The sequence below is a fragment of the Corapipo altera genome, unplaced genomic scaffold (genome assembly GCF_003945725.1).
Source record: "Corapipo altera isolate COAL_440 unplaced genomic scaffold, ASM394572v1 45, whole genome shotgun sequence".
NCBI lineage: Eukaryota > Metazoa > Chordata > Aves > Passeriformes > Pipridae > Corapipo > Corapipo altera.
In genome coordinates, this window is record NW_020884877.1 from 13,581,743 (window position 1) to 13,608,995 (window position 27,253).

Sequence of the window (27,253 nt, forward strand, 5' to 3'; positions counted from 1 at the left end):
TGGTGTGCTGAGTTCTTCTCCTTTTAGTAACAATTTTTCTTTCCCTGCAAATGGGAAAGTATCAGAAACAAGGAATTTAAATTGTGATACCTTAAATGTGATATGAAGATTTGAGAACATATAATGCAACGTCTGGAGGTACCAAGCTAATTCACAGGATTAAGTGATATCCAGAAAAAAAAGTATGAGTACTATTATTATTGTGTGCTCTATCCTTATAGTTGTGCCTAATTAAAGTCATAACTAGTGGTCTGGCACCTCGGAGGATTTTGCAGTTCTATTATGTCCTGAAAGTACAAATATGATAGAGCAGGCTTGGAGGAGTGGATCGTTATCTTTAATTCCAGATTTCCTAGGTTTCCTTGGGATTGTTTCAGAGCAGTTGATAGTTCTCATTGTGGGAAAAACTACCATTAGGTGCTTTTCAAAGCATCACATTGCAGTGTTCCCCCAGCAAGTCCATCTTATGCAGTAATAATAAAATAGCCTTTGATACCTGTTGCTTCATTTAAAGTTGCTTCAAGCCTCATAGTTTCTAGAAAGTGCTCTAAAATTTTCTCTGGGGTTCCTGACATCACAATATACCTGAGGGAGGGAAAGAAGCAGTTAGCATCTCATGGGCAAAACAGCTAATCAAGAAATAATTGTGAGCAAGAAGACCAGGAATGCCAAGCGCCAGAGTACGAATACGTGCTCCGACCAGAATCTCTGTGTGCTTAGGACAAAACCACTCACAACATTGTTGGCTTCTCCCCTGTAAAATAGTAGCAATACATTCTCCACCCTGCCCAGGGAGTGTGAGATGACAGCCCACTCCTTGCACAAGTACTCCAGTATAACACTACCACAATTACACCACAATCACAGAGCTCCACTGGTGCAAACTTGGGGAAGTGCAAGCAGAAATGCTCCTCCATTGAGAATAAATACCAATTTGCAGTCATTAAAGGGTCTTAAAAGACATTCTATGAGCATGAAATAAGAACTGCTGAGTATTAGTGCAAGAGCAAGGCAATAGTTTCCTTCAGCATCACTGACAGGGGTTGGTCTGAGAAGGTGGGGGCAGACAATGAAATAGCCCACTGTATCTTCAAATTTGTGCAATGCCTTACATAGCTGAAGTAAGAAAGTATGTAAGTATTTCAAGTGGATAAACTTAGGATTGTACCATTTCCTGGAGTTAATTTAGGGAGGTGAGAGAACTAGTGCAATATCCAGGGTTTTTTGCTTCATGCAAAAACACTGGCAAGATTTTAAGTACTAGCAGAATATCATATGATATTGCAAAACTTGTCCTGTCATCTTTTTTTGTTTCTTTTCTTGCAGATCAGATATTTTTTTATCTTTCCCTACATTCTTTCAATCTTTGCATTTTTTCTTTTTCTTTTTTTTTTTTTTTTGGAATTCAACTTAAAAAGTAAAAAATTAAAAAAAAAAAAAAAAGAAAGAAAAAACCCTGAGAAGTGAAGATACTCTGCTCCTGCTGAGAAATAAGTGGTGGAGCTGAGCTCCTGGGAGCTCCTCCTCACTTTGAGCACTGACCGTCACAGTTCTTTTACTTGCCAATCCCTTTGGAAAAACTGTATTGATGTCCCAAGAACACAAACACTTGTTAAGCCAGTGCACATTCTCACAGAGATACTAACCAAGTATCTAAGTGAGTGAAGCAGAGAAATCACAGGTTGCAGTACTCTGAATATGAAAGTGAAAATGAACAGTGAAGTGACTTGCAGGGCTGCTGAATTCATCCTGCATGAGTGTGATCACCCATAAAGAGTTAGATCTTGGGAGTGATAACTTCAGAGCTAGTCCTTCGAAGTGAAACTGTCACTCTTTGAAAGCATGACTCAGGGAGCTATGTAGGAGCTACGTCTCCGTAGAGGAAGCGGTGGAATCCAAATGGTAACTGAGAGAATCTGCTGCCAAAGTGAAGTTTTCCCCAAGGCTGAGATGAAGAAAATTAGTTTCTTCCTGAGAAGAGGTCCCTGTTAGGCCTCTGTTTTGGGCACAGTGATTTTCAAAAGCACTAAACACTCAACTAACACATTCCAATAACACATCTGGAAACCAAAAAACATCAGGAACTTTGATTTGGACTCTGCATAAATGCAGCCACTTACTCTATTTACTAAGAAAAGAAACAAAAGAAATGTCATCTTCAAACCCAGTGAACTCATTTCGAAACACTTTAAACAAAAAGACACTGCCAACACACTATTAACAAAGTAATCTGACTGGTGAAAAGCAGACAGTGAACTTTCAAGGTAACTTCCTCTTTTGGGTAGATTATGTCTATTTGTCATTGTTAACATCAAAAGCTCCCTTGCTGACACATTGATAGCCCCCAAAAGCTGACCAAATGAATAAAATATTTACAGAAATGAAATTCTGAGCTTTACCTGAAAATATTCCTGGAATGTAAGACATAAAATACACCCTAACTTAACAATCTACCATAAATTTTTCTGGCTATCTGTATTAGAGTCTGAAGAGCAAACTGTTAAATAATACAAATAATGCTGGTGCAAAGAGTTTGCAAGGAAGGCAGTGCTTCAAATACGTTGAAATGAAACTTTCACTTCTGGAACCATGAAGAATATCTCAGACCCAAGACCACGTTGCTGTGTATTGCAGCTGCTGATGCAAATCCACTGGCTACAGTCAGGTTCCCCTCATTTAGACAAACTAGTGTAAGAGTACTTGTTTTCCTAGTACAACAGATCACTTTTCTAACAGATCAAGTGCAGGATGAAATGGCAGTTTCCGAAATATGTGAAATGTGTATATAAAATGCAAGGAATGGTTTATTCAACCTTCACAGATCTTTATAAATCTTTGCATTCAGTTATGCAGATAAAATAGGTATATGAAATTCCAGATGAGATAAAAAGTGTACCCAAAAAATCTCACAGTAAATTGGCTCTTTCTTTGAGAAAAACTGAGGTTCAGGGAGAAGGATTCAAAACTTCTTGTTGCTTATTTTGTTGAAGTTCTTTGAATGTTTCTGAAAAAAACTGTGCATCCATTTGCAAATAATGCCTTTACAAAGCCTTTAGGGGTTTTACCAACATTTGAAATGGTAATAGCCTCACTCTACTCTTATCACAGTAGTATCCAAACAGAATTGTACTTTTTCCCTTTCAGTAAGAAAGTAAGGAAAATGTAGTGAATATTGTTATTACAGTGCTAACCTATTGTGTAAGATAAGCTCTGCAACTTTCATTGCATGAGATCTTTGTTTTATGTACAAATTGTACCTAGCAAACTCTTATTAGAATCCAGAGCTCAAAAACCAAACTAAAAATATCTGTACTTAACAATAAACCAGTGTATTTTCCTCACATCTTTTACACAGTAGTTCAGCTTAGTAGGGTTTCATCATTCTCTCTGCCTAGACTACTTAGAAATCATTACACAAGGTAAGTATTTACAGTGAGATCTTCAGAGAATTACTCTGTAAAGACACAGAGCTGGTGTGCTGCAAGAAATGGATATATTATCCAGTATGGAGCATGTGATCAACCGATGATTAAAAAAAAAAGAAAACTTTATATGCACTGCATTCTAACATAGAAAGGGAATATGCTATTGTTTGGATAATAACACCATTTAAAAGGTTAATAATTGTCTGACACTTGCACTATTGAATGAAAACATACTTGTGCTGCAGCTGTGAATTTCCTTGATTAGAAATTCTGTTTCCTGCTGGGATCTTCTCCAACACCAAGACATCTTGGTCATGTTCTTTGAGTCTTACTGTATTTGCTTCCACATCCTGCAAGACAAGGTACTTTTAATAATGCAACTGCACTTCATTTGGCTGATTAGTCACTCTGACAAAGTGCATGACTTTCAAACATGAAGATTGCTGTTGGTTCTTTCCCCCTGTATTTATCTGTCTTTATTCTATTTTCCTCATACACAGGATGAAGAAGGAAGCACTGGCATTGGGGGAGGAGGCAGACAATTGTGGGAGGGACTAGAGCAAGAATGATGTGAAAAATCTCCATCTGTGTGAAATTAAAAACAAGTTTTCTGAAAAACAGAGTCTCCCCACAACTTTCCAAATGTAATATAATCTCTATCCCCACTTTTATATACGAATATTATTACCTACAATCTGACTTTCCGCTTAAAAAAACCAGAGAAAATAGCATGTAAGAACAGTAAATTTTAGCTCAGTAAACTGTTCATTTTCTACTACCAGGTCATAGTAGAAAAAGAAAAAAAATTAAATATAATGTGTATTCAAAAAACACAGGTAAAAATCAGTAAGACCATGGACTTGGATCTTCTCTGAAGTATTGACCAAAGCTTAATCAGTTGTAAGTCTCCATGGCCAACCCAGCCTTACTGCCAATGGGATCCTTGTTCCCTTTTGTACAGTAATCACAGTCTTATGTAATTTTTCTAGTGGAGTACTCTGTCTGGACTGGTTTTATTGCTGCAATATTGGGCATATATAGGTTCAAATACAGGATGACATTAGGTTTGACTTGCTATCCTATGAATGGACACAAAAGAGCTTGTATTTACTGAATTACAATTGGACTTCGGAACACATTCGCCCTAAAGTGAACAACTGTAAAATTAGTCTGGGAATATCTTCCTAGAGTTCTCTGATAAAGACAACAGTGTATTTATCTGTAACTTACTCAATTTGCCAATTGATTCTGCCTTAAATTCATTGAGATTAAGGTACCTGACATGACCTGTGTGGGAGAATGGGTGATCTTGGTTTTTTTCAATATTTGGATGGAATATCACCCAGAAATCCTGGGCAGCATAAGGAAAAACTGAGAAGAGTGAACTCTAGATCACAGAAATATGAGAGACAGAAGATTCCATTTGGTCCCATTTTCATGTCGGAGCTAGGAACAGAAAATGAGGACAGGCAATGAATATATTCTTTACTTGATCTTCTAGACTGTTACATCTCTGTTCCATTATTAGAGATACTTCAAACAAGGTTATCAACATCAATATATTCATAGAAATAAGACAGGCTCTAAAAAAATTTGCAAGTTCTGATATCACGCTGTTGGGGCAGCTCTTACCCTAAGGATCCTGTTGAAGTCCTCCTTGTCTACTCTCAAGAAGTGGCAGTTGTCTTCACGCAGTACAATGGATGCTGCTCTTGGAGCATCATTCACAAGCGCTAACTTGCCAAAATCATCTCCTTCGTGTAGAGTACATACCACACCCTGCACAGAGCAAAACATTTACATGCAGAAACCCATCATTACTCTGGATTCTATTGAAAGTCCTAGTACAAACACTGGACTTCACAATCGAATACCAAAACAAATCTATTTGGCAGGAAATCAACAGCCAGAATAATAACTAGGAAACAATACTTGATAGCTGGTTATTACTATTACTAAAGAAAGGCAAGAATAGAAAAGAATTGGCTTGTTCTCTGAAATTACATTCAGCTTGAAGGACTCTTCCAGTCCTGCTCAAGACAGAAAGTTGTTGAGTGTTTTGTTTTTTATTTATGGAGGCCATAAAAAATAAAATCAAGTTTGCAGAAGTAACATATAACAACACATCCTCAGCTGGTGTACATGAGCAGTGCTCCACTTGCTCCAGTTTACAGTAAAAGAGAATCTGGCCCACCCAGTGATGTAAAAAATGTAGGTAAATACAGGTTACTTAGAAACAGACTGTACACCTAGGCCCTGTGCTAGATTTTGGTGAAATGCTTGGTATTCAAATGGAGGATTCACAGTCACCAAACGAAAAATCAATAGGAAAGTAAGGATTTTTAAAGACTCAAGGGATTTCTGTGTAGCAAAATCCTATTTTTTTTGCTTTGAAAAATCTCTCTCGTAAGCAAGAATTTAGTAGAGATGCTTTCTGGTCTACAGCTTAAGTAAAATGAAGAGCTGGCATAAATTGGAAGAGTTCATCCAACCTGAGAACCACTAGCCACAAAGTAGTACTTCTGTCAGACATGCCTGACACATATGAGAAAAGTTAGTCATACAAATGCATGACAATATCGCAGTAAAGGGACAGGGCTAAAACCTCCATGAGACAGAAGTCTGACAATTCACCAAATTCCAGCAAATTGCTTTGTCCTAAAGAACTGATGTAACTCTGATGGATTATATTCAGAAACCGTGTAATATACCCCAAAATTATAGAGCAATCAATTGGAAGTATAATCAGTGAAACCACTGGATCATTTCTTAATAAAATTACATTCTGTTTGTTTTGTCAGACAAAGCAATTTTGCTCTAAATTAAACTGTATTCCTTCAAAGTTTACTCTTACAATTTCAATAATAACAATCATATGAAATAGCTTCTGAAAAAAATACCTTGCCATAAATGACTACGTTTACTGATCCCTTTAGGATAATGTACCAAGAAGTACCTTCTTCTCCCTGATTAAATACTACAAGAGAGAGAAAAGATTTTATTATGAGAATATAGTTATTCACAATATAAATGGGCCAGATTCTGCACTCAGTAAAATTCAAGGTAACTCTACAGTCATATTAATATCTACCTTGTAAAAGGGCATACTATGATTTTAAAAGCAACTCTGAATTTGACATTCATTTGATAAGGCTTCTCAGTATTACAGGTCTGAGTAATCTTACATTTTAAATCCTTCGCTTTGTACAGCAAGGTTTTTTTAATATAGGTTAACATTAAAATACACTTTAAACAGAGACTAGTCCAACCAAAAATTCTAGATAAAAACACACCCAAATCGTAAAGGATATATACATTCAACCAAGATACAGAATTAGTTTTGATACTGTCCCTGCACTTAGCAACAGACTAAGCCAACACCTACTACCCTAGGTTTTAAACACTAAGTGCCAATCAAGTTTGAAGAGTGCATCCAAGTTTTGCTCTTGTCATTTAAACATTAAGAATTTAAATGTTCATGCCACAGATGAAAAAGAAGATCTGATAGGACTCCATTTACTTACAGACCGTTCCTGCTTTGGGATGTGACTCAAAAATGAGGACACCTGCTAATTCTCGCTTTACCTTAAAATAAAGAGAGAGAAATTATAGTTTTTATACGTATCTTATTCCCCCTGCTGAGAGGAAGTCACATAGCCCAACTGCCGCTTTTCTTCCCTCTGCATCATTCATCAGTCATTCAGAGCCATGCAGCCAGGCAATGGTCTGCTTCACTTGATGTCCTAATTCCTACTGATTGGCTTTACAGAGCATACATTTCTTGGCTCCAAATGGCTCAGACAAGGGCATCTTTAAGATACGGGTCTCTGCATGTTTCTTCATACACACATATGTGAAATGATTATCAACAATTAACATGACAGAAAAGTTCAAATGGTAATAGTGATCTGCTACAGAAGATAGCTAGTGATTGACAGTTACTCCATGGAAATATTCCTGGTTTTCCCTGAGAAATCAGTACCCTTCCCCTTACTGATGTAAATCTGGCTACTTCTGCTGTGTCAAGCTGCGAGGCACAGCCACTTGGACCTGCTGAGTCTCCTCTCTGCCTGACACCTTTCCAGGCAAAACATCCACCTCACTACCTCTTCCAGGAACTGGAGAACATGATGGTGCCCTTGGCGTCAGCCTGCTCCTCCCTGGATCTGTACTGCTCTGTGTGATTGGCTCCTACAACTGACTGGGCAGTTGCCTCTAGTGAGACACTGTTTACAACTGCTTTTTGTCACTGTAAACACTGTTAGCGTTACTTTCACAAAATAGCAGTAGCACTGGGAACCTCATAAGATTCTGAGTTTTTCTATGTTCCTTATGTATCTCTTCATACAACCACAAGACTCCAAGGCAAATTGGAGGCAAATTTCCAAGCAAATTATTGTATTCAGAGAATGTCAGCTTGTGACAATCCCTTTTTCAAAGGTACTACCATGTAACTTAACTGTGCCAAATATGGATCAAAAGCTGGCTCCACCATATATTTACTAGTAGCATTTTTGCACCATTCTCTCAACTGTTTAAATAGAAAAAAAATTTTAGGCGATGAAGAAAAACTTGGGAAGGAAGTCTCAAATTCTAGACACAATCCAGATGAGAGTCTGGTGGCTGCATCTCCCAAGTTGGGTGGACAAATTTAGGCACCCCTGTGTGCCCACCCAAACCTTTGCTCAGGCACCAAGCACAAACATACTGCACCAGCCACCTCTCCCAGAACTCCTTCCAGACAGCTAGTGCAAAGCACTGCCTGTTTGCAGCCTGGCGAAGAAAAGAGATAAATAGAGGTGTTTGGACAGGTTTTTTAAGCACACTGATCAGCAAACACACAGACCTGTGACTTCTATAACACCTCACCAAATCCTTTTATAACCTCTGCTCAAAGGCAATGCTTTCATAAGGACAGGCAATACAGCCCCATTAACACTGCTCTGCACATTGCAGAGAGAATTCCTATCCACACAGATGTCTTCTCAGTTGATTCAGTCATTTGCCTCTACAGTGAAGGAATCCTCTTGATGAAGAGGATTCCTTTTAACACTGTATTATATAATTGTTTTTCATTCATACATTAACTTCACAGGTTTAGCAAGGATTAGTTCATCACCATATGACTTGAATTTTGTCCATTTTATTTCCTGCTGTCTGTGTATGTCTAGAAAACTTATTACTTCAGGAATTATGCCTTGCTTAAAATAAATTAAACATTTAATTTCCTTTCAAGTCAATTGACCAACAATCTTCTGGTTCATAGAAGTAATGCTGTCTGTTGTTCCTCTGAAGACTAGTTATGGTTTCTGTCCTCTGTTTTAGTTCATGATGCACGTGTAATAGGATGGCATTTCCAGATTCTTACTAAAAACATGGAATCAACTGTAATTCAAAATGCCAAGTATTTCTTGCAGTTTGTATCATTTACCCTACTTGTTCTATATGCTACTTCCTGTGGATTCTGACCTCAAGTCTGAATTTCTTCAGAGCTGAAACTATTTAGTGTTTCATATTTTTTTGTTCAGGGTTATAAATGCAGTATCGAGAGCGTTCTCCACTCCCTCTCAGTATCTGTCTTGGGTAGTTTCTTTTGTTTAACCTTTAAATGGTCATTTCTGGATCTTACAGCAGTCTTTAAATAGTTTCTTCCCTACATCTCAGGGATGCTTAAGGATTTTGGATGGCTCTTCCCATGCTGAGGAACACATCTAGTGCAGGTTTGCAAGCTGCAGTAAGTGATGTAGACTGAGATGCAGATTGAGTTCTGGGTGGGAGCCTGAGACAAGAGGCTGTGAACTGCCACCCTTTGCACAGCAAAGGTCATGAAAACTGGTGGTGCCAGCCAGGTAAATGGATACTGAGAGAAAAAGCAGGAGTGGAGGACATGGGAGGAAGAGCGAGACTTACATGGCTTGGACTGTGAGGGGATAAAACCCCCTTTGTTGGGGGTCCCTCCTTGGAGGCACCAGCTCAAGCTCTTTCTGTATTACTGCACTGTGAATAAACTGCTTTATGGAATGAGATATCTGTGACTCCACTGGGAAATCTGGGGTTGAACCAGAAAGGTTCACTGGAGCTGCTTGCTGTGAAGGGGCTTTGGTCCCAGCAGTGAAAGTCTCTGGTGTTGGGAGTGTGACTGCCAGAGAGTCTCATGAATGGTCAAACTGGGAAGTTTCCTTAACACCTCTGTAATTCAGATACAAACTCTGGATGTCTATTTTTTTTTGAAAACACACTGCTCAGGTGTTACATACTTGCATGAAGTACTGTCTTACTGTAATGCAGCTTCATAATTAGCTGCATCTGCCCAAGTTAACTGAGAATTACTGAAAATATCAAGTGCTTCCAAAGAAGCTACTGTCAAACACAGATCTACTTTCTGACTGGCTTCCTTTTTCTGAAAGCATCCACATGCTGAGACCAGAAGTGTTATTTATCTTGTTCCATTTACCTACGCAGTGTGTCAACAACGGTGAGACTTTACAAAGACACATTCTCTCCTCCATTTCCTTTATTTGTGGTTCTCTGCACTGTTCTTGACCACCCAGAGAGAGTGTCTGATCTGATGAGCTTTCCTTTACTCAGTGACCAAACTCAAACCACCAAGAACCGCCAGGTCCACCTTTCTGCACAGTGTAATTCCTCCTCCTAACTGGTTCAAGCCAAGACTCCTTACAGATGAGAAATCAATTCTGCAAAATTCGGTAGCACCACAATCCTGGGTGTCCAGTCAGATTGCATACATCTTCATTTAAACTCGAATATGGATGCAGACAGCAGCACCTGTGCTAAGTGAGTGAGATAGCGGCTGTGCAGAAATATATGAAGAGAATTATATCTGATATCCAAAAGAGAATCTACACTACACAGTGCCTGGGTGTTCCTCACAGATGGAATAACTTCTTTGCATGGGAAGTATAAATGGAAATGGTTATGGGCTCTCCAACTCTAAAAAACACCAGAAGTAAAAATTCAGCCTTTCCTTTGGTGATGAATTATAACTTTTAAAATTACTTACTGTGGTAGAAAGATGAGATAAGGCCTTAATGTGGAGAAGTTCTTCATATATAAATTCTAAGTCATCTACAGTTCTCTGGCCAGGCCTACAGAGAGAACATAAAAGGGATAGCAAAATGCAATAAATGCCCAAAATAAATGCTTCAGAGAAGGAGACAGAACAAAACAAAATGCTGCTGTACTGTCTACTGAAGGGTACATCCTCACTAAATGGAGCCTCAGTGATGTTTCTGGGTGGAGGACTGGAACACACAAAGGATGGAAGCTCTGTGAATGCTACCTGAATGACACCAAGCAGCAGCCATGGCAACCACCTTAGAGAGATCCTGATTAGGCAGCTTTCCTGATTAAATCAAGTGTTCTATATGTAAAATGGTCACATAAATCAGAAATGGTACATAAAAATTTGTTCCTTTCAAAAGAACTCCTGGGTGTGGGATATGCACTATTTTTCACATGCAGCACTAATTAGTTGTAGCAAAGAGACAGTAGTAGTGGTTTGTAAAGGAGTATGTGAATTTCTGCTGAACAAATTGGAAAGGCAGCAGTGCATCCTGGAGTACAGCAAACAGCTCCTATAGAGTTAATGCTGAGTGCTGTTGTGTAGCCACAAAGGTAAATAGGAACCATTCAGTAGTTTCAGTTTCTCTCACTGAAAAATACAAGAAGCTGCCATTACTAAAGAGCAGGCACTGATGAAGGAATAATTCTCCTACAGGACAAGGAGTAATGAGGCTGCCACCGTGACTGAAATACTAGCATTTCTGTAGCCTATGCACCACAAAATTTTCTGATTGCTTAAGAAGGACACAAATACTGAGGGGACTGCAGTGTAGTGGACATGCTTTGGAGGATCTAATAAACAGTACCCAAGAGAAGGAGTTGTAGGACCTTGTGAGCAGATCCCAATCTTTTTCCCACTCACAAGCTTCTCTTTAGTTACAGTGTCTAATACAACTTCATTTTCTAAAAGGACAAATTCTCCTGTGATATAATTTCAGACCACACATTGGAGTTGCATAATCCTTTAAAGCATTATCCCAAGTAATTTTTATAGAACTAAGTCCTTTCGAACAATATGGTTTAGATTTCTGAAAAGCAGAATACAGGTAATTAATTCAGTGGCCCAAAAACAGAAGAAAAGAGCCACCTAGTCATAGGAAGGGAGAGAGGAGGAATTTAAGACGTGAGGAAATGGGGTACAGGAAGTCCAGTCGGGGGTAGGAGTTCCAAAGGAGAAGGTTTATATGCTCTGCCATTAAGAACAGGCACAGTTCCAAACCCTGCTGTCTGCAATGTGTGATGTCAAAAGAGTTAACAGCACAAGTGAATCTTTGGACAGCCCTAAAACAAAGGTTACAACGAACCCTCCTAATATAAGTTTTCCTCCTGAAATGTCAGTATTACAGGAGATTCTCATCTAGAGGATCAGGAAAGCCACAAGGAGAAATATCATGCTCTATAGGTTTTCTGCCTAATCACCGCCTGGTTCAACAGTCTGTCTATATCATGTGTGAGGTACAGGAGTACCCAGCCATGTCATTCTGGAGTTACATTGCATCTTTTTACAAAAGAATCTTGATAAAGACTTCTTTTGGATGAAAGAAGCACTGAAGAAGTCATAGAAAACATAAGGACAACTGACATCTCTGCTAAGCAAGCTATATTTTTCATCTGTTCTTCACTTACCAACGACACGTATGTATTATTACCCAGATTAAAGATCAATTTAGACAAAAAATGTTTTGGATAAAATTACTCTTTTCTCTTACTGAATGGAATAAACTTTTAATGGAAAAACAGAAACTGGTTTGGTACTGCTATGCCCTCTAGTGACTCAAAATACTCTTTACTATTTCTAATTCTGGCTTGAAATTATAAGGCTGACCCTCCTAGTGTCAGCCTTATAATTTCAAGGGGTAGCTTAATTAAGTATAGCATAAAACTAAGCCAGTACTAGCTACCTTTCACTGGAGATTTAAGAAACAAAAGGTAAGGATTTTAAAAAATAATAGGGCAGTAACAACTTTAATTTTATTACATGCTTGTAAAACCAGCATGTCTTGGAAAATGGAAAACATACTGTAACAAATCAACAAATTTCTACATGAAATTGAAACATAAAAGGATGATGCCTAACTACATCAGATCTCTATCAAAACAAAAGGGTACACTCTTCTTTCAGTATGTCCATTTGCCTCCTATGTTAGCACACTGGGAGGACTGGTAATCTGTAGCGGATATCAGTACCTAGCCTTTACTTCTGCTCCTGCAGATGTCACGTGGAGAGACATTAGACATCACTGTGTCTTTAAAACCTGTGTGGTGACCCACTGATGTTGATTTGTAGGATCCTGCTGTGAAAAGACCTAGTTTCTGCAGGGGACACATTCTAACAGCAATAGCTGGTTATAGAGAGGATAATAAATGGAACAGGTAGGGAACGAGGGTATACATTAATGGACAGAACTCAGGTGATATTAAGTGATCAATAAAAACTGTTCAGTGTTTGGAGAATTTATCAAGGTCAGAGACATTGAGCTTCTCTGTGACTAGGATGTTGACAATAATATAGAACTTCGCCATTGATAAGTCGTGCATGTACATGCAATAACATTGATTATTTTTATTATACACCTAACCGGAAAATTCTTGGATAATAAGAATACAGGAAAAGATCAGAGACTCTGTAACACTGTGACTAAGCATCAAATAAGCATGTATTTCCAGAGCACAAATTTTGTTTTCAAGTACCATAAAGAATAAATAGGAGACATGAATAATTTTATCCACTACCTGTGTGTGAAAGTGAATGCATGTTGACTTACTCTAGCATGGAAGTTTATTATGTACTTGAATCAGTGTTTTGATTAACTCCATAAATACCATTTACCATGCATAATACCCATAACCACCAGTGAACTGATAATCTGTATTTCCTGTCCTAGGAACAAAACTTGGTTTATGAAATTTTATTGGTGGGAAACTTCAAGGATTATGGAAGTTTATACTGTCTTTATGGAGAAATCCAGTGTGGTTCTTACTACTAACAGCTAGGTGGAACATCTAAACAAAAAAATTTAAGAACCAGAGAATAAATATATCTTGCTTAAGAATATATGTTCTTAGCACTAACTAAATTGCTATATATGTATTTTGTCATGTTTAACATGCTTTAATTTGTTTTCACTTCCTCTCTCTAGCATCCTGTTGCATTTACTTCTGCAAATGGTACTAAAATTTGAATACTGATCACATGTAGAATCAAACATTCTGTACCGAGAAAAAATGTGCTGAGTGAAGTCACCAAGAATACACAACACACATTTATTATTTCAGTCACACTGCTAACTTACTGTAGGCTAGGGCATTAAAAAAAAATATAATCCATAACATCATCTGAGTTAAATACTGTTGTCTGATGAATATCATTCTTCCTTTAAAGACTCCTGTTATTATTGTGTTCAACTTTGCATTGTAGCATAATATTTAATTAGAGTTTACCATCAGGATGTATTTTCTTACTGAAGGGTGGAAACACTCGTAACAAAGAGTTGTGTTAATTCCACAATAATTTTTCCAGGGGCTTGTGCAAGGTCTGCACCTGTGCTCCAGCCATTAAAAGGAGCAGAGAGCTGTGTTTGCGACTTCACAAAAAGCTATTTTCACATTCAGTATATGTGTTTCCAAAGGAAAAAAAAAACCCAATAGCAACAAGAGCCTGCCAAAAATTTCCCTGAGCTCTATTCTGTTTTTTAAACTATAGAACATTCTTTCACAGTTTGACAGTTAAAATGCTGCAGTTAATGTAATAAACAGAGAATTTTTTAAGTCGGCTGTCAAAACAAGTGACACTTTTTGCTAGAGATTTTCAGATTTCGAACAATAGAAAGTACCTTTCAAAGCAACAGCTTCATTATACAATCAAATTCTCTAAGTAATCTTCTCATCAAAGAATATTGTCTTATTTCTTTCAGGGTAATTATCTGAGTTCTGCAACCTCTCTGGAAATGGTTACTGTTACAAAATGCAGCTGTGTTGGTTTGAAAATTATTGGTCCTGCTCAGGTCAGCTAGAGCCAGCATCTCTGAAGCTCTGACAATTCCTTTGAACTCGGCAGCTGTAGCAGTGGCAAGTCAAAACTAGCAGGACTCTGTGGATTCATAGAGATTTTAACAGCTTTGCTGCAGCTCAGCCCAGGGTGGATTTTCAACTAACAAAATCATAACGTATGTAAACTGAATACTAGAGCAGTAGTTAATACAGTGCCTGGCAGTACAAGCTTACTTCCATGAACAAAGGGCAGCCAAACTAAGCACTTTCAGAGATAGGGAAAGATGTCAGATAAATGACAGTCTTGAGAAAACCTCTTTCCCCTCACTCTATTGCATAAAAAATCTCCTATTAATATTCTCCCAGGTGATGCTGTGCAAGTGACGACACAGAGAGAAGAGCAATACTTTCCAGAGCATCTTTCCAGCCCTTCAGCTCTCTGCAAGGAGTCCAGATGATAATAAACATTGATCCTGCCAGGGTAAACTTACACTTGCTGTTCTGAAAGTCATGATGGAAAGCAAATGTAGTAGGCAGCCAAAAACCATGACAGGCTAAGGAGAAATTCTCCAAGAGCAACCTGCTCAGTCAGCTGGAGGCAAAGAAGATAGTGCAGAGGAGCAGGGTCAGAGCACACACGGCACTGCTCAGCCTCCTAATGACAGGCGTCTGCTCAGGGGTGCAAAAGCCCACTTTTGCTCCTCAGTGGAGAACACACAGGACATGTCTGTGAGGAGAGAAGATCTCAGTTCCACAATATCATAAGGGTAATGGAAGCACCATATTCCTAGTCTGGTTTGTCTGTGTATTTTGTGTGACAGGGAGTGACCGACCCTTTGTTTGTGTTGACTAGACCTCTCACAAACAGGGGAAAGCAAATATTTACCTTAAAACTATTGCTCCACGGCAGTATTACTTTTTTTTATAAACACAAGTGTCTGATGGTACTTTTTGAAATTCAGTGCTTTTAGTAAGTTTTTGGAAAAGCATTGTCTAAATGATCTTAACAATCTAAACATAACACATGGTCAAGAATGGAGCAGAGAAAGGACACAGATGGAAACAGAACAGGAGCAAACACTTGTGTTAGGTGATTGAAAACATTTTTAGTATGAAAAATGTTCTCACACTGTTGGCAGGGCCCAATCCTATCCCACAGCAAAGATAAACTTTGCCAATGGCCTGAAAGGAGCAGGATCCAGCTTTGTGTGCTTCACCTGTCTTGAACTGACCCTTACAAGTAAATCTTCAGTGAAGATGATCTGAAGTAATTCCTTATTCTCAGTGTGCTTAACTAGCAGTAAAGTATGTTTAGTGGCCACAGAAAATATTCATTGGCCACTAAACACTACCTGCTTAATGAAGAGGTGGTCTTCAATGGAGAGTCAAACAGAGTTTACACTGGTTGCTTTGAAGTCACTATAAAGCTGCCTATAAAAAAAGCCTTTGACACAGTTTTCAGTGCAACCAGAGTGCACTGCTGAAAGGATGGTTAGCCAACCAAGGAGTGAGGAGACGTGATCTGGTAGCTATCAAAAGGTTAGGCAGACATCCTCTGTGGCCTAGGAACAGAAAGTTTTTTCTTTTTAAAGTATTGATTCTATAAAAATAAGAAGTGATAAATAAACTCACAGAGCCACATTTCACACCTTCCTGGCAAACTACAACAGGCAAAGTCCAGCCTATCTTGATTCAATAAAGTTCTGCTAAGGCTGAATCTAACTAATGGCTGCCACTGACAACTGTAACTGAAAGGCACCTGCTGTGCTGCCATCCTACCACTCTACTCACTCAAAGTAACTGAAAGCAGCATTAACTACTTGAATGACACTTCCACACACAAAGTGTTACCAGAGTAGGACCCTGTTACTACCTGAAACTTACTTTAGGGGAGACTCAGAAATGAAATAAAAACCTCATAATGCAGCATTTTCCTCCAGGTGAGTGTGATGGCATTCATGGCCTTTCATGGTTATTCTCAACACACAGTTCAACTTGTAAGTATTAATGAGGACTAGAAATGACTTAACATGGATGTAAAAACTTCAGAGGTTGAAGAAACTGGCACTGAAGTGAAATAACTGGCCAAAGGATGCCTGATAATAAACATAAGTTTCTCTTGTTTCCATATCACAAGAAAGGCCTGTAATATTAACTCATTAATCTGCTTACGGTTTTCTGAGAATCATCCTCATATGAGCATCTGGCCCAATCTGAGACAGAAGCAGCATAGTGTCCTGTAGCTCCTCATCACACTCCTTCTTCTCTTCCTCAGTTGGCAAAGGGGCATCTTCACGTTCATCATCCAAAAATCGATAAAATAAGTACTTGTCTTGAAAGTGGTGTTCCTGATCCACTGAAAACAACAAAATATATCAAATACTAAGCACTCCTCATCAAAGTTAACCTTGTAGAAATCTGTGTAGCATCATGCCACAGATATATTAGTTAAGAAGGGAAAGCTACAAAGAAACTGTGAGAGTATGAAACACCCTTATTTGTCACATATGTCCAAATTACGTAGCTTGAAGAGTACGCTTCTAAATTGTGTGCTACAAATACTTTCCAAAAGGTTTCCATATATATGTGTTGGGAGCAATGGAAACAGTCTGTCTCCTCAGTGTGGAAATTTCTCACTGGAAGTGTACTGTAATAGAGCTGCTCTTCTGAATTTAATAAAAATGCATGTGCAAAGCTTAAAATATGAATATTGCTTTAGAAAGCTACCCTTTTGAGGGCTATAATATCCTGTTACCAAGTAAATCCTGCCAAATGGAAACTGAAAGTCAATGTAAAATGCAGTCAGAAAGCTAACATAAAATCCCATATGTCTGCACTGGAATATCTGGAGTGCTGAATTTAGGAACCATTTCAAAACCACTGAAAACCACTCCAGATTTATGGATATGAGCAAACACAAATGCTCACATTAACTTTTAAAAACTGCAAGTCTTTGATGAAGATCAGTTTTATGTATGGTAATACATCTCTTGGTTTTGACCTGAATGCTATCCAGCTCTTCCGATATAAGCACAAGCCAGTGTACTCCTATGTATAATTAGAGTTAATATTATAAATTGTTCATTTACTTTTCAATATGCTCATAAGTTTAAAAGGTATGCTGGTAGCAAGATTCAAATAATAATGTCTGTGTGTTACATTTATGAATGAGCAGCCCGCTCTGCAGCATTTCTTTTGGGGTCATGATCCCTTTCTTTTTCATGAAAGAGCACTACAGAGGCACTGATGCCACACACTGTCCATATGTTAGTCAAGATGCTGATTTTCTTTATCTTACCATGGTTAAGAACACCTTCTTCCAGCAATACTTGCCACATGCCAACAGCCTGGGTTCGTAAATGGACACAAGGACTTTGCTGCATCATCCAGTCAACTAGTTCTGTCCCCACACAGCATTGCCTGAAGGACAAATAAATAGAAAGAAATTAAAAGGGAGACAGCCAAGAGAGAGATTGCACACAGTGACTGTCGAGAACTCTTTATAAACTTAGGCAAATTGGTCTTTAGGTCTACAGTGTTCCTGAGGCTCTCTCATGCCAGGTGCTGGTCACCTTGCATCTCCTGACTGACCCAGAGGCAGACGACAGTAGGCCTCAAGTTCTGGAGAACATCCAAAGAAGGGGAAAAAAACCCAAAAAGCCACATGGTCACTTAGTAAAAGTCTTTGTCATAACACTCCCTGGCTCAGCAGAACAGTAAGAGTTTTCCCAGTTATGTATAAGAGAAAACTGTGCAGTTATTTGGGCCAGCATTGGTCTTCATTTATCATATAGGCTCTTTTGTTCTTGCAGAACAATCAACAGTGTTATATTGTGATATATTCTCAGATCAACTCACAAGCTCCAAATACCTCCGCATATTAAATACATTTTGGACTGAAATATGGAAAATCAATGCACTTATTTCAAAAGCAGATCAGCAACATATTGATTGAGTATTTAGAAAAAGATACACCCAGAGAGATTCTAAACCAATTTTTACTTAAATATACTTCGAATAATGCATTAGGTATTTGATTTAAATGTTAGACACTAAAACAAATCGATTATTTCTTAAGCCAGCAGTAGATAGATTCTGACATCTTGCAGTTACATTTCTATTCTAGGAGTGCCATTATCATCCCACTTCAGCAAGACTGTGCTGCCACCAGCAGGAAGATAAGAAATCCTGGCAACACACTGAAAAAAAATTAAATAGAGCAGAAAATCTACATACGGAATGTTTCTCACCAGGTGAATTTTCAGAACTCCACACTGAGCAACACTACTGTAGCAATCAGTACAGTAACATAATATATTAATGAGCTTTTCTATTATCTCTTACTGATAGAGGAAGAGAACAGAATCTACATTTTAACTTGGCATTACACAGAATATTCCAGCTAACTACGCTATTAACTTTGGAAGAGTTTTTGTATTTGAATACTCTGTTCACAATCACGGACCCAATTTCCAGTCAAATTACTTCAGAAAGGATTTACCAGGCCCATTAAAGACTGCATAACATCCAGACTCAAATAGTATCACAGAATAATTTCAGACCTTTAGAGATCTGCAAGTATGGTAAGGCATAAATCACAAACCAGAGGATGGCAGGCATAGAATTCAGAGACCTCAATCAGCTCACACACCTGTAAGTCTTCAGATGGTATTTACGATCTCTTATCATGTGAGGGGCTCGGGACAGAATTGTATTCCGCAAAATCTTTCCAGCTCTGAGGATCTTTTCTGAAGGAACCTTGGTGATCATGGAGAAAAAAAAAGGATCAAGACATACAGATTTTAAACTTTCTGGAATCTCTGTACTGCCTTCTGCAAAACAAAACACAAGTTCTCTTTTCTCTGAATCAAAAGTCCTTGCACAGATGCATACTTTTGCAAAGCAATGTAGTATATATTTGGGATTTTAAGTCTCACATACTTATCACATCTAACAGAAAGCATCACTTCAGTTGACTCCTATCACACTGTTGGAAATAGTTATTTCCATTTGTCTAATGGCCTGGCTCTACAGCACATCTATATCCTATTACCTGTGTAATGGTTTTAGTAGGACGATGTGGGATGTGAGGTTCAATAAGAGGTGTCTGAAAAATAAAATAAAATTAAATAATTTTTTAAAGGTTGACCAGTAAAATAAATAAAAGGCTAAAGTAAAAAACTGAACAAAAAAGCTGCAATAACAAAAAATGACGTGTAGGTCCAAGCTCTGCCCAGGATATACAAATAGAAAAAGCTCTCTGAAGACATCCTAAAGACAAACTTGGTTCTTGAGGCTCGGCAAATTAAAACAGTGACATGACAGGTGAAGATGGATAACAAATGCATGCTAAACTTCCTGAAGTACTAATAAATTGTGCAAGGGCCAAATCTTACACCAGATCCGAGCCTATGCAGGCATAGCTAGCTCTTCCTCCTGCTCTCCACCTGCAGTGGGCACAACGGCATTCCTCCACAAGCATCTGCTCTGCCATCCAGCCCTCCACCATGGAAACTCTCTCCTCCTTTAGCACCTTTTTCTATTCATCTCTCTTCTTCCTCACAGCATAGCACAAGAAACAGGAATGGAGATAAAGCTCTGCTTCCACTATCTATGTTTTCTAAACTATCACCAGGGTGAGCTGGCAATCCTTTTATTGCCACTCTCTGAAATGCAGAGGCACGCAGGCCACTTGCAGAGACCCAGGTAAGGACCTTCACAAAGAGGCTGGTGAGGGAAAGAGAAAAGAACAAAGCAAGTGGCTTGGTTCTGCAAAGGGAAGAGTGAAAGGGAAGACTATCAGGGCTCTACAGGGGAGAAGCAGAGAAGGGGATGAGAGAAATGGGAAAACAGGCACATAAACATGTGAAAAGAAAGGGGAGACAGGAAGTACATGGCATAACACAGAGGAAAAAGGAAAGTAGAGGGTTAAAGGACAGTAGAAATGGAGACAAAAGGAGAACAAAACTGAACTTCAGTAGCCATCTCAGAATGATGGGAAGACATTTTGCTGGGACTGGTAGTTAAGAGCAGGGACCAAATTCACTTCTAGTGTGAAAAGTCAGAAGACACGACAAAAGGGCTGAGTTTGGCTGGTGTTCTGGGCTTGCCAACAGGGCAGATCATACCCAACACAGAGGTCTCCCACAAGGGCAACACTTTGCACTTTGACCCATGGCAGCCATGGCTCCCCCACATCTGTACAGCAAAGGCAGGACAACCTGGTCAGAAGTAAGGTGAAACATGCTCTACTTCTGGGTTGCCAGGTATCAGTTTCTTTAAGCTGGGCATCTGTTCATTACCTCCAACAGGATTTTAATGATGTGACAAAGTCCTTGTAGTAATCAAATAGCGCTAAGAGCTAAGAATGCACCAAGAGACTACAAGCCAGCTGGGAAGGGGAAAATGAGGGAAGCACACGACGGAAATCAATACCTTAACAGAGCGGCCTGCACATAGAAACCAATGCAAAACATTTTTTGTTTCTACTCATACCTTACAAGAAGTCTCTGAAAAGGCAAATCAGTACAATTAAAATGAGATTCCTGATTTTTCTCATTAGTAAGTCCACAATTTTTCATAGACTAATTTAAGTTCAACCAGAACGGCGGTAGCACATCCTCCAATATTTCTTAGTTTCTGGAACTGTGCAGATCCTGGTTTAGACAGTCTACATTTGCAGTTAAAGCATGCAAAGAATAGCAAGAATCTTTTGAAAGATGCCTCTAATGCAAAGAAAACCACTGAAATGCAATTTCAAACAGGTACAATATACTCAATCTAACTTTCAGATTTTAATTCTAGTTAGGAATATACTTACAGGAGAGATAAAATGTGTAAGATGAAAATATAGGAGATTTTTACAAAAATAGACTAGTGAAAACAAATGCACATTTTTGTTCTTTGGAGTTTCAATTAAGCTTCAAAAAATGCATAAAAGTAATAGATGAAAAAATTGAATATGGATGAAGATTTGTCAATAAATCTCCCAACCTAATCAGAACAAAATAAAAGACAGCATTTAGAAGAAATCTGATTCAACTCAAAAGCACAGAAAAAAAAACAAGGTGAAAGCTAAGACACAGCACAGGAATCTGCAGAAAGCAGCAGGAAGGCTTGTTCACCTACATTTGATCCTGACCAATACAGAAGCATCAGCTGCAAAGACAGAACATAACCTGGGTGAAGGTGATCATGAAATGATCCAGAGTCAGAACTTTACAGAAGGAAGAAAGAACATCAAAGTACAAACAATGGACTAGGAAGAAAAGTTTCCAAAAAGTACTGATAGCTAAATTCCTGGAGTGGGTCAAGAGGGACCAAGTGTAAGGTAAAAGGAGTCAATGAGAGCTGGTAGTAACTTAAACAGTACCAATCATACATACAATATATACTAGCACAGAACTAACTAGGAGGTGTAGTAAAGATTCAGCTAAAGAAAGAGCTCTTAACTGACACACAAAAAGGAAATGTACAGCAAGGAGAAAGCAGGGGGTCTACAGAAGGCAAGTATAAAACACACATTGAATAACAAAGGACAGAATTAGAAAAGTAAAGGTATAAAATGAGACAGATCTGCCAAGAAATGTTAAGAGATAAAAAAATATTTCACAAATACATTATAGTAAAACAAAGAAAATAAAAAGTGTTGAGCTACTGTTCAAAAGAGGGAAATCTATTGACAGACAGTTCAAGAAGGCCAGAAACAGGTGATTTATTTTTTATCAGTGTTCATTAGAAAGATCAGTGGCAGACAGATGGCTAATCTCCTAAGTAGTAGAGTGACAAGAATAAAATCTCAGCCTGGGGAAAAAAAAAAAAGGATAAGAAAACATAAATTAGCTATTTTCAGATTGGCTGTGCTTGTAGAATTTCATGCAGGAAACTTGAAGAGCTCGAAGAAACTTAAAAGAGGGCTTCAGCCATCTTGGAACCGTCAGCAGCCACCTCCGAACCGTCAGCAGCCGCCTCTGACAACTCTTGGGACTAAGGAAGGCAGCAGAAGACAAAAATATAGGAAAAGGAGGAGCTGAAAAAATATAGACATGTCAGCTTTATGTGTCTTCCTAGAAAAAGTCCATTTGTAAGCACCTGGAAAAGAACAGGGAGATGAGTCATATGTGACATATATTAACCAAGAACAAATCATGCTACACTGATCTAATTTCTTTCCATGACCGGGTAGCAACATTGATAGATTAGAGAAGAAACAGTAGATTTTCAATCCTTTAGTAAGACTTTGGCACTGTCTCATCAGATATTCTCTTCTGCAACAGGCAGATTAAATTCTTACAAAATAGGTGCAAAGCCAGTTGGAAAAGTGTATTTTGAAAGCAGTTATTACTAGTGAAGCAAAGTCAAACTGCCAGTCATACCAGAGGTCTGTTCTGAGAAGCACTGTCAGGAATATATCACATCTGATTATATTAAATATTAACAGGCGATGAAGCAGAATGTATGCTTATTGATTCTGCAGGAGACTTCAGAATGGGAGAGACTGCATGTACATTTGGAACAGTTGTAACATTGGTCTAAAAAAATTGATGCTTTTATGTACCGCAGTGCTGACTACCTTTCTGAAGCAGGCAGAATCAGCTACATAAAGACAGGATGGAGAACAAGTGTCTTAGTACAGTTCCACGGAAAAAGAAATAAGGTTTATAATATTTTAAATATTTAAATATTAACCACAACTGAATAATCAATGCTATACTTGCGTGAAAGCACCACTGGGATGTAGTAACACATTAGATACATAATGCTGTTCTGCTTTAGTCAGGCTAGATAAGACCTAAACTAAAGCACTGTATCTCATTTGCCCACTTTACTTCAAAAGCATCTAAACCAGCTGGACAGATTTTAGTGGAAAGCATCAAGAATAATCAGAAAGCACAACATAAATAATCAAAGTTGTTCAGCTAAGGAAATGACAAGTCTGAGCAGAAGTGTGAAAAAAAAAGTCTTCAGATTTAAAAGGCCTTTGAAAATAAGAAAGAAGTGACCTAGTCCTTCGTGCAGAGATCAGGAAATAATTTAAATTGCTGTAAGAAAGATTCGGTTTAGGCATCAGTGAAGCTTTTCTAGCAGTGTGTACAGTGAATATTGGCACAGACTGCCAGGGGGGTCTGGTTCCTCCATCTTGGGAGGCTTGGGAGGATACACAAGGAATCTGTCAGGAGTAACATTGTGGCTCGGGGATGGACTGGATGCTTTCCTGTAGTTTTTAGCCTCACTACATGGTACCGTGGAATTTTTGAGGACAGCTTTACAAGTCTAAAATAAGTTCAAGCACAGGGTGGTGCTTAAAGAGACAATCAGTAATAGAGCTCCCCGAGCAGTGAGCCTCGACATCAGAGAGCAAGGCAGTCACTCCTACTGAGGAACAACGTCATTACCACCCAAAAGACGTGCCCAGCAAAGAGTCCCCCAAAGTTACAGCCTTTCAAAGCTGCTGCAGTGAACCCTGGCTGCACTATTTGAGCTGAAATGCAACAAACGGAAACATGGGGCTTGGACTGAGTTTACTATAGAAAGGCAAGTCATGCTTCAAAGGCAGAGAAATGTAATATCAACTAGTTAATAGGAGATACAGTGTTCCAGCAACAACTTCCTGTCAGAACAGATAGGGATTCTGTAAGGTACAGTATCTGAGAACAATTGTCGCAGCTTGGCTGAAGATCAAGAAATGTTTTGTGAATTTTTACAATCTTGGATCTCCCATTAAGGGATGCTTAGAAAGAGCTTAGAATAAAAAAAAGGTAACTCTCCTTATAAAACAGCAGAGAGTGAGTGGAGTGCCACAAAACATCCTGGTATCTTTGAAGAATTAATGTGAGTAAAGTATATACCTGTGTCACAGAGCTCCTTGATGATCACATTTTTCAGGACTTCCGAATAAGGGAAAAGTTATCATGCAAAGAGCTCAAATAAGCAAGTCAATTAGAACAGTTTACAAATTATTACTTATCTCCTGGCCACAGGAATGACCAGCGTACCTCCTCTTAGCTCTCCTTCAGTGTGAGATAAAGCAACACAGTAATACCATCCTGAGCTTTAGCTACTTCACGCCTTTTTCCAACTAGTACACACTCACTTTACTATGACCTACTGATCCTCTCTGTAGGGGAGGAGGTCATATGGGTCTGGAAGGTAGAGAAGGAAAAACTGCAGGTGTTGGTAGGGAAAAGCACAAAATTATTATGAGAAATTGTGATAAAAAGGCTTTCAGCATTAACAAACTCCCTATCTGCACATTTATGGATTCACATTTGGGCCATTCAAACAAACCCTTCACAAAGACAATCACAAAACTCCCTATTTAAATTGGGGTGAAGCAGAGAAAGTAATAATTTTAGCCTCCATTCCTTTGAAGATTCAAATATTTATGCATGAGAGCAATACTATAGACTTAAATAGGACTATTCATGTGTATAATTTTATGCACATGCCTAATCTCTGGAGAAATAGGCCTTATATTTCTAACTACAGGGCAAGGCCTACCTTTATTTTTGTGTTTCTTACATCACTGAGCAAGCCATGTGCAAACAAATAAATAACATAATGAAAAATACAATAATAGAGACCTAACATGAGCTCTGTATTTGTCAAGTTATTTGAATCTGCTAAATAAAATCCGAGAACATCTCTTGTAGATTTTTCTATTCCTCTTGTTAAATAGCTGCAAAGGGATGTTTCTGAGCCTTCATATATGAATGAATGCTTTAGATCTACAGCAATTTGGATCTATAAAATGAAAGGATTGAGGCGACCTAATTTACTACTCTGAAATACTAACGTAGGAAATGTGTTTTGCATAGAACTAAGATGAAGTAAAACAAAAGCCAGTGAATCATGTTTTTCCCATGACCTCAGTGTAGCTCATCTCTGAACAGAGAACAAGTTTCAGTATTGATTGGAGTTAACCATCGCATGTGAGGTTACCAGGGTGATCAGATAAACCTGTGCACTACTGTTGATCCCTTTATTTTCATTTGGGGCACTGAAAAGAATTGCAAGTGACATCTGTTTTCCTGCTGGCTGGCAGGGGATCCAGAAGAAACAAAGGACAAAAGCCACACAAGTCAAAAGGTGTCAGCAGCAACAGTCACATCACTGAGAGGTCTGTTTGTTTTACATCCTCAGTATTTACTGCTCTTGGTGATTTAGGGTCTAATCCAAATCCCACTGAAATCACTGGGAAGTCCCTAATGGACTCAATGAGTTTTGAGTCAGGCCCATGCCATTTGAGTCTCTTAAGTGTATTTCAGGAAGTAGAGCATTTTAGCTCTTAGTAGTTCCAAATGATTCCTGATGACTGATATTTTCACTACATGTTTGAATATCCTTGTATACATCTCCCAACAGGCTTCCAGTGCCCTCTCTGGTTCACAGGGGAGGAAATAAAATATACCATAAAACCATTCCCATAATTTTGGCAAAAATATAGCCAGTCAGTAAGATACAGCTGACAGTTAGCCAAAGTCCCTACAGCCCTCCCACGCAACACCTCCCCCTTCTACTCTTATAATTTTCTCCATTTTTTGTAATGTCATCTACCTGAGCTACTTCAGACCAAATACATAGATAAAAATTCCAAAGATGTGGAGCCTTTGTAGAGATGGCTTTTTTTCCAATACAAATCAGTATTTCCAGCACTACAGAATAACCACATAGCAGAGATAAAGCTGAGCTTACAGTATCATAGCTGGAGTGCGGCTATCGTTAGAGTGCATTTTCAGGTGGAAAGCAGTCTTGGATAGAATATCCTAAAGGCAACTCCATTGGTCATATTTCCAGCTGCAGTGAAAGAGTATCTATGCAGACTGCATCAACCTCTGCTAGGATATTACAGGTAAAACAATACACTTATTGAATGCAGCTTGCTGAAAAACAACAGAGAAGCAGCTGACCAAAGATCCTCTCACAAAAAGGTCCTTTGAAACACATTTTTGACAAAATTTGAAGGAAAATGTAACCAATATTGTAGGAATTTCTGTGCTCTGTTAATGTATACTGGATCTCTGGAGTTGCCCTGTGTAGAACATGCTGATACACTGACCACTGCTTGTCATCAGAAAACAACCTATGTTATGACCTCTAAGCAACACCCCAGGGTGCACAGTCCACAAGAAACCCTGGCACATACTCCCTGTCATGGGGACTTTTCATGGCTGGAACACATTACCAGGACTGAGCTCTGTCCAACCCAGATCACAGTCATATCTACAGGGAGACCTCACCACACTCCTTCAGGAGACAACAAAAGTGGAAGTGGAAACGCAACCTTCACTACTACCATGGGGGAAGCAATTCATTCTCATCTTCACTCTCTCTCACAAATGTAGCACTCTCCACAAGACAGCACTGGCAGCCAAAGAGCAAAGTGTCTCCTCACATCTCCTAACTGGAAAAGTCCAAAACTTCTAATGACTGACCTCATGCCAGGTCTGTAGGCGACTTAGCAACACTTTGCCACTAACAAAGGACAAATTACCCAAAAAGATAACTTGTTCTAAAAGTATCTGTAGCCAGCCTACATAGTCTAAAATTGTACTACCAAAGTATCTTCAAGCCACCCATGCTCACAGAAGACAACCACTATAGTTTCTTAAGAAACATCCATAAATGGCAAAATTGGGAAGAAGGGCAAGGAACACAGGAACACACAGTCACAGGATCTTTGCAAAATTAGGGAAATAAAGTAGACACATTTTAAAAATCTTCTGAGTTTCATAAAGCTACAGTACCTGTAATCT

At 38.7% G+C, this 27,253-nt stretch overlaps 1 protein-coding gene across 5 annotated transcripts in view; it reads right to left on the reverse strand.

Annotated features, from left to right (window-relative positions):
- Window positions 1-27,253, reverse strand: part of RAPGEF4 (Rap guanine nucleotide exchange factor 4) — a 153,254-nt gene that overhangs the window by 36,723 nt on the left and 89,278 nt on the right. For 4 of the 5 annotated variants that reach the window (XR_003526588.1, XM_027636800.1, XM_027636799.1 and 1 more), the window contains 10 exons: window positions 19,552-19,605; window positions 19,150-19,256; window positions 17,797-17,918; window positions 16,671-16,854; window positions 10,447-10,531; window positions 6,950-7,010; window positions 6,326-6,402; window positions 5,058-5,204; window positions 3,660-3,775; window positions 497-585 (listed from right to left, as the gene is read on the reverse strand). Coding sequence is in view for 4 of the 5 variants with exons in the window: in XM_027636800.1 (XP_027492601.1) it covers window positions 497-585; window positions 3,660-3,775; window positions 5,058-5,204; window positions 6,326-6,402; window positions 6,950-7,010; window positions 10,447-10,531; window positions 16,671-16,854; window positions 17,797-17,918; window positions 19,150-19,256; window positions 19,552-19,605 (1,042 nt within the window). In the remaining variant the exon portion in view is untranslated. The remainder of the gene's footprint in view (window positions 1-496; window positions 586-3,659; window positions 3,776-5,057; window positions 5,205-6,325; window positions 6,403-6,949; window positions 7,011-10,446; window positions 10,532-16,670; window positions 16,855-17,796; window positions 17,919-19,149; window positions 19,257-19,551; window positions 19,606-27,253) is intronic. The other variant, XM_027636801.1, reaches the window with a different exon arrangement.